At 49.4% G+C, this 8348-nt stretch overlaps 1 protein-coding gene across 1 annotated transcript in view; it reads right to left on the bottom strand.

Moving 5' to 3' along the window:
• Positions 1 to 248: 248 nt before the first annotated feature.
• SALL4 (spalt-like transcription factor 4) overlaps positions 249 to 8348 on the bottom strand; it is a 17324-nt gene continuing 9224 nt past the window's right edge. Inside the window, exons 2-4 of the mRNA XM_011951352.1 lie at positions 4731 to 7061; positions 3554 to 3834; positions 249 to 965 (exon numbers count right to left, since the gene is read on the bottom strand). Of these exons, the coding sequence (XP_011806742.1) occupies positions 546 to 965; positions 3554 to 3834; positions 4731 to 7061 (3032 nt within the window). The 3' untranslated portion in view covers positions 249 to 545. The remainder of the gene's footprint in view (positions 966 to 3553; positions 3835 to 4730; positions 7062 to 8348) is intronic.

The raw sequence follows: 8348 nt of genomic DNA, 5'->3' as shown, positions 1-8348 counted from the left end.
CAAAATTGAAAAAAAAAAAAAGTGCCAGGCATGGTAGCTCACACCTGTAATCCCAGCACTTTGGGAGGCCAAGACGGGTGGATCACGAGGTCAGGAGTTCGAGACCAGCCTGACCAACATGGTGAAACCCCGTCTCTACTCAAAATACAAAAATTAGCCAGGCGTGGTGGCATGCGCCTATAATCCCAGCTACTCGGGAGGCTAAAGCAGGAGAATCACTTGAACCCGGGAAGGGGAGGTTGCAGTGAGCCGAGATCAATACCACTGCACTCCAGCCTGGGTGATAGAGTGAGACTCCATCTCAAAAAAAACAGTCTGTATTTGTTTTGGTATGAATTTTTTTATTTTTTCAACTTTTTGCAAAGCAGCATAGCAACAATTGTGATTGTAGGACTTGCCTGAGGTTGTGGTCACAACCATCGTAAACATCATTTGCGTATCAGTAAGAAAAAGAAAGCAGGAGGAGATGAGTTCTTACAAAACAAAGCAGATTCTAGAGATTTCACTGTGTCTGCATTGCTCCTTCCACGCAAGTTCTCCCTTGCTTAGCTGACCGCAATCTTGTTTTCTTCCAGGAAGTGAGGAAACTGGTGTTTGGGAACGCCGTCAGTAGCACTTGGTTTTTCCACATCGGCACTGATACTCGATTGGGAGCCATCCATCTTGGAGACAGTGGTGTTACTCACAACGGAGGTGGCTCCCAAGGAAACAGGGAGGGTAGGAACCCCTCCACTCTGGATCACAGAGATCTCATTGGTCTTCACGGCCAGACCGCCATTGAGCATGCTGGTATACTGGTTCCACACAACAGGGTCCACGTTCACCGAAGGGGCCAGGATTTCCTTGGGAAAGATTTCTGAGACTCTTTTTCCGTCCGTACCTAACAGAGCCATGGTGTTCTCGATGGCCAACTTCCTTCCACGGCGGGCTGAGTTATTGTTGGCCCCGTGTGTCATGTAGTGAACCTATGGGAACAGGACAGAAAGGTTTTTATCAAAATAGAGATTTGAAGCTCACTGGCAAGCCAAGAATCAATCTGCATATGGATTTCATTCTACCCAGTGTTTTAACATATAGATGATCCTTGACTTACAGTGGGGTTATGCCTGGATAAACTCACTGTAAGTAGAAAATATTCTTAGTCTAAAATGCATTTAATACACCTAACCAGCCAAACATCATAGCTCAGTTTAGCCTACCTCAAACACGCTCAGAACATTTGCATTAGCTTACAATTAGGCAAAATCATCTAATGCAAAGACTGTTTTATAATAAAGCATTGAAATAACTCATGTAGGCAGGGCACAGTGGCTCATGCCTGTAATCCCAGCACTTTGGGATGCCGAGGTGGGCAGATCACTTGAGGTCAGGAGTTCAAGACCAGCCTGGCAAACATGGTGAAGCCCTGTCTATTAAAAATATAAAAATTAGCCGGACATGGTAGCACATGCCTGTAATTCCAGCTACTCGGGAGGCTGAGGCACGAGAATCGCTTGAACCTAGGAGGCGAAGGTTGCGGTGAGCCAAGATCATGCCACTGCACTCCAGCCTGGGTGACAGTGCAAGACTCTGTCTTGGCCGGGTGCGGTGGCTCAAGCCTGTAATCCCAGCACTTTGGGAGGCCGAGACGGGCGGATCACGAGGTCAGGAGATCGAGACCATCCTGGCTAACACGGTGAAACCCCGTCTCTACTAAAAATACAAAAACTAGCCGGGTGAGGTGGTGGGCGCCTGTAGTCCCAGCTACTCCGGAGGCTGAGGCAGGAGAATGGTAAACCCGGGAGGCGGAGCTTGCAGCGAGCTGAGATCCGGCCACTGCACTCCAGTCCAGGCGACAGAGCGAGACTCCGCCTCAAAAAAAAAAAAAAAAAAAAAAAGACTCTGTCTCAAAAAAAATAAAAAATTAGCTCATAGCTCATGTGATTGAATACTGTACTGAAAACTACAAACAGAATGGTTGTATGGGTACCTTAAGTCTGATCTCTATTGAATGCATCTCACTTTTGTACTATTGTAAATCAAACCATCTTAAATCAGGGACTGTCTGCACTTTATATTTAGAAAATCAGATTTCTTATATCACCTAACGAACATTCCTCCCCAGAGCAACCAAGATGGGGTTATACACCCAGCCTAGAGTTCACATTTTTAAAATGCACAAACCTACACAGGTAATAAAACTAGAGTACACAACATGCACACCTGAGTAGAAGTAAAACGGGAAAATCTGAATATGCTGATTGGAACAAAGTCAATATCCCGATTATGCTACAATGTGATACTACAGTTTTGCAAAGTGCTACCAATGGGGAAAACTGGGCAAAGCATACAAGGATGTCTCTGTATTACTTTTCAAAAGTCCAGTGAAAATCTATACTTATTTAAGTAAAAATTTCAGTTAAAAACAATTTGTGGGCAGGGCGCGGTGGCTCACGCCTGTAATCCCAGTACTTGGGGAGGCCGAGGCGGGCAGATCACCTGAGGTCAGGAGTTTGAGACCAGCCTGGCCAACATGGTGAAACCCCGTCTCTACTAAAAATATACAAAAATTAGCCGGGCATGATGGCGGGTGCCTGTAATTCCAGCTACTCGGGAGGCTGAGGCAGGAGAATTGCTTGAACTCGGGAGGCAGAGGGTTGCAATGAGCCGAGATTGCGCCATTGCACTCCAGCCTGGGGGACAGAGCAAAACAGACCATACTCTGATGCAGTTGACATCTAAATATATAGAGCATCAATATCTAATAATTGCTACAGAGAAAAACGTATCTGGCTGGGAAAGCTACAGAAGGCCATGGTGGAAATAGGATGCTATTTAATCTAGGGTGGTAGGCAAGGCTTCTGCTAAAGAAGGGACCTTACTAGCATCTGGCTGCTTTCCTTAATTATTTTTCCTGCCTGGCTTTCAAGTTCTGAAATCCTTTTCAGCTTTTTTTTTATTTATGTGAACTTAATTTTTGTAGAGATGGCATCTTGCTATGTTGCCCAGGCTGGTCTTCAACTCCTGGGGTCAAGTGATCCTCCCACCACCACCTCCCAAAGTGCTGGGAGTATAGGCATGAGCCACTGTGCCTAGCCCTTTTCAGCTTCTTAAGAGTTTAAAACTCTTAAGAGACAGGGTCTTACTCTCTTGCCCAGGCTCGAGTGCAGTGGTGTGATCACAGCTCACAGCACCCTCAACACCCCAGGTTCCAGCGATCCTCCCACTTCAGCCTCCCAAGTAGCTGGGCCTACAGGCGCATGCCACTGTGCCCAGCTAATTTATATCTTGTAGTGACGGGGTCTCCTTATGTTACCTCCTCCCTGCTCAGCCTCCCAGTTAGCTGGGACCCAAGCATGCAACACCACACCCAACTAATTTTTGTTTTGTTTGTAAAGACATTGTCTCCCTATGTTGCCCAGGCTGGTCTCAAACTCCTGGACTCAAGCAATCCTCCCACCTCGGCCTCCCAAAGGAGGAATGGAAGGATGGAAGAACTCATCACGGATGGTGCCAGTAAGGAGAAGCCACTCGACGCCCAGCCCCCATCCTGCTGAAAGCCACACAAACCCACCTTTAAGTTGCCTTTGGTGGTAAAAGCTCGCCCACAAATGTTGCACACAAAAGGCTTCTCTCCAGTGTGAGTCCGCTCGTGGATCTGAAGAGCGCTAGCAGACGAGAAGTTCTTCCCACACCGTGTGCAGCCATGTTGCTTGGCCTGTCGGCGTGGCTGGGCTGCTAACAAAGGGGTCATCCCAGGGGACAATGCTGAGGGTCCCACAAACGTGCCAGGAACTTCAACCTTGACATAGGTCGGCTGGGCTCGGATAAACGTGGAAGGGAGACTGCTCCGACCTAGTACACAGAGGGGGGAAAGCCAGACCTTTATCATCCAACATTCATTCTTTCTCTTCAAAGCAAAAGAGATCTTTAAAGATAACTGCCTGCTAGTTTGAGAGTCTGGAGCTGGCTTTGTAAGAAATTAACACCTTGAAAGCACCTTAACAGAAATTAACACCTTCCTTTGAATTGTTTATCTGCACAAAGAAGAAAGCCTCGGATGCTTGGGAAAAGGTACCACTTTGGGTTTTTTTTTAAGGTATGGGCAACATATAGACACATATTATTAAGTTCAAATTTCTACATAAGAAACTACCTTTAAAGTATATGCCCAGACACCATCTTTCTTTGATTCTATGATACAGCTTTTCCCTTATTTTACCATTAATGATATCAACAGTCACCTCTCAGTAGATACGTGCATTTAAAATGGGTTCGTCTTTCCCTGCTTCAAGAGTGGTTAATTTGTGAATATTACATCAAGTAGTGGGGCCTCAGAGTCAGGGAACCACGGCTTATTTCAGTGGTCAAAAAGCAGTGGCCACTTCCTCAAACATACCCTTAAGACACCCATATACAGAATCAGTGTGGAGAAACAAAAAGAAAAAAACTGTAACAAAACAGAAAGACTACCCCTATGTCCCAAGGGGCTCTAAGACAAAAATAAAAGCCAACAAAAAAGGTATGCTGTCCATACCCATTTTGCATTGACCACCATAAATAAAAAGCATGTTCGTTACTAGGATAGAGGCAGTTACTATTGCCCTCTACCCAGAAGCACAGAAAAGCTAATTGCCCTATAGAAGGGGCTGCTTCAAGTCATACTCTCCGTTTGTAAAGTTCAACCCAGGTTCCTTTTTTGATGACCTTGAGCCCAAAATGGACATAAGTTAAATCCAAAGCTCTATCACCTTCCATCTCAGTGCGGCTGTTCTCGGAGCTCTCTGCTTTGCTCCCAGCATCGGGAGACTTTGACTTGATGCTTTCGGCTTGACTATTGGCCGGGGAGAGTGCCTGGAAGGATGTGGTTTCCAGGATGTCTGGGCTTCGGCTCTGATACTCCTGGTCTCCCATCAGCGAGGACGAGTCGTTGGTCAAGCCATCACTCTCCACGGAACCGTTTTCTCTGCTGCCCTGGCGCTGCAGGTTAAAAGGGGCAGGACCCACTTTCCCTGGGGCATCTAAGGAAGCCATCGTGGCAAACCCTAGCGTGGGTGATGCCGAGTGGATGCTGGGAAGAGGCGTGGGGATCTTCGAGGAGCTACTGGGAGCCTCCTGGGAGCTGACTTCCTCTAAATCGATGCTTTCGATGACATCATCATGGCAGATGGCGCCAGTGCTGCCGTTCTCACCCACCGTCATTGGCTCAGAACCCGGAAAGTCACAGGGATTCTCTGGCAGGGGCGTATTGGGAATCTGACCGCCCATGTGCATCCGAATATGCTGCTGCAGCATCACGGCGTTGGTGAACTTCTTCTGACAGATGGGGCAGGAATGCTGCGTCTTAATGGACGTGTTGGTTCGGTGAACCCCGAGGTGTGTCTTCAGGTTACCTTTGGTAGAAAAGGCTCGGCCACAGATCTTACACTGGAACGGTCTCTCCCCGGTGTGGGTGCGATAATGCATCTTGAGGGAGCTCTGGCAGCTTAAGACTCGGTGGCAAATGAGACATTCGTTGGGATCAGTGGTGGCCTTGTCAATGTTCTCCACCAGCTGCTGCAATTTCAGAGTCTCTGACCCTGGCTCAGGGGTCCCACTCCCTTGGAAGCCACCAGCCCTTGGGGAATTATGGTTTGGTCCCACCCCAGGGAGTGTGGGTCCACCCTCACTTTCTGGAGAAGGCCCAGGCTGCAGGTCACCAGGCAAGGGGCCACCCGTGAGGTCCTTGGGATTAATCCCCGAAGAGAGATTCTGAGGTAGCCCTACAGAGGTGGTTACAAGGACAGGTTTGCTGTCTAAGGAAAGACTCGATTCATCTATGGGGTCAGGTACTGAGAGTGCACAGGGGATGCCATTGCCGGCCGCCACTTTGTCCTGGAACTCGGCAAACAGCTGGGGGTTTGCCTTCACCTGGGGATGTCGGTGAAAGTGCACCTTGAGGTTGCCCTTGGTGGTGAAGCGATGACCACAGACAGAGCACACGAAGGGTCTCTCTCCAGTGTGGGAGCGGAGGTGGATCTGCAAGGAGCTATCAGTCCCAAAAACCTTGCTACAGTACTTACACTTGTGCTTGTAGAGGACCGCCTCATCTTTGGGTTTGACATCCACCGCGGAGATGTTCGGGGGCTTCCCCTTCCCTTTCTTGGACGTGTCTAGCGTCACAGTGGAGAAAGGGCTCTGGAAGAGCACCGAGCCCGGGGCCTGAGGAAGCAAAGCGCTCGGGAGGCGGGACATGACGTTCGGGAGCACCCGGGTCCCATCCGGCTTCAGAGCGAAGGGCGCCAGCCCTGGGGACAGGGAGCTGGTGGCAGAAGGGATGTTGGCATGAGGTAGCTTGGCTTGTTTCAAGGCATCCAGAGACAGACCTTGGCTTCCAGCTTTCTGGCTGAGCAAAGCCACAGCTGCAGAAACCTGCTGAGACATGTGGCTGCCCAAGGTCTTCAGAGTGTCGGCCCCTGCCCCACTCGAGTGGAGGGCATGGGAGGCCCACATGTTCACCTGGATGCGGATCTGCTCGGTGAGCTGGATCTGCTGTAGCTGCTGCTGCTGCAGACACAAGATCTGCTCGAGGACCCACGGGATGCTGTTGGCGCCAGGCACAGGGGCAGGGAGTGCGTCCGCGCTCCGCTGATTCACTGCCACCTTGGTGCCCCGTAGTGCCTGCAAGGTCACGTTAGTGTTGGCCACTTTGCCTTTGGCTAAATAGCTTATGTCCTGGGGGGTGGGTGGCAGGGCTGTCTCTGTCTTTAGGTACACCACAGACTCCGCGCCCGGCTTCTCCTTCATGTCCTCTGAGCTGCCGCCATTCTCCCTGTGACCGTCCTTACTGCTGGGACTGGCGGGCTGGTGGCTCAGTACAGCTCTGGAGAAGTCTTCTGAAGGCACCGGCCCCTCGCTGTCATTCATGATGAGGACAGGTGGATTTTTAGTGCAATTTTTCTTATGTTCCAGGAACTCAGAGACGCTGAAGAACTCTGCACAGCATTTCTCACAGACGTGTGTCTCCTCCCGACGAAGCCGCTTTACTGTGGCTTCGTCCTCACTTGCCACCTCGTCATTCCCCGGGTGGTTCACTGGAGCACCTATAACAAGACAGAAAAAGCTAAGGACTCTGCCCAAGTAAAGATATGGGGGGAGCTGGGCACGGTGGCTCGCGTCTATCATCACAGCACTTTGAGAGGCTAAGGTGGGCAGATCACCTGAGGTTGGGAGTTCGAGACCAGTCTGGTCAACACGGTGAGACCCTGTCTCTACTAAAAACAGAAAAATCAGCCAGTCATGGTGGTGGACTCCTGTAGTCCCAGCTACTCGGGAGGCTGAGGCACAAGAATTGCTTGAACTCAGGAGGCGGAGGTTGCAGTGAACCGAGATGGCGCCATTGCACTCCAGCCTGGGCAACAGACTTTTTTTGAGACTCTGTCTCAAAAAAAACAAAAAACAAAAAACACGCTGATCCCTTAATTTCTTTTGTAACTGGGGCTTATTTACTTTAGGGTTAGTGCCAGCCCACACATTGCAACTCCGAACTTGGGACTACGTTTTAGCCAGATGCTGGGGTCCTTTACACAAGACGCCTGGCGAAGACTACTTCACTGTTCTCACCTCCCGGCTGTTCTCTCAGGTATACTCCATCACCAAGGTATCAATGGAGCCTGGGGCCACAGGACAAAGACAGGCATGCCTCAGACCCAGCAGCTGAGCCTATGAATCTAAACCACAGAAGACATTCACACAAGCCCACAATGATCTAGGGTTTTTTGTTTGTTTTGTCAGAAACGTTCATAGCAGCAAAGAAGTAAATTTTTGCCCACCCACCCATAGCGTAAGAAGTATGCAGAATTTCTGTATGCCATAGAAATTAAGTGAAAGAAATGGGTTGCGCAACAATATGTACAACATGACCATTTTGCTTAAAACAAAATCTGTGTTTGAAATGTACAAACGTGGCTGGGTGCAGTGGCTCACACCAGTCATCCCCGCACTTTGAGGCCACTTTTGAGAGGCCAGGAGTTCAAAACCAGCAACACAATGAGACCTTGTCTCTACAAAAAAATAAGAAGATAAAAACAGCTGACCATGGCGGTGTCCATGTATAGTTCAAGCTACTCAGGAGGCTGAGGCAGGAGAATCGCTTGAGCCTGGGAAGTCAAGCCACTCCAGCCTGGGTGACAGAGTGAGACCCTGTCTGAAAACAAAACAAACAAAAAAAGTACAAATGCACAAGGAAAATGCCAGGAAGGGCTGGAGTGCAGTGGCCCAATCTTGGCTCACTGTAACCTCCACCTCCTGGATTCAAGCTATTCTCATGCCTCAGTCTCCTGGGAAGCTGGGATTACAGGCGCCCGCCACCACGCCTGGCTAATTTTTGT

Source organism: Colobus angolensis, unplaced genomic scaffold, assembly GCF_000951035.1.
Source record: "Colobus angolensis palliatus isolate OR3802 unplaced genomic scaffold, Cang.pa_1.0 Scaffold319, whole genome shotgun sequence".
Lineage (NCBI taxonomy): Eukaryota > Metazoa > Chordata > Mammalia > Primates > Cercopithecidae > Colobus > Colobus angolensis.
This window is presented reverse-complemented; position numbering and strand designations above follow the sequence as displayed.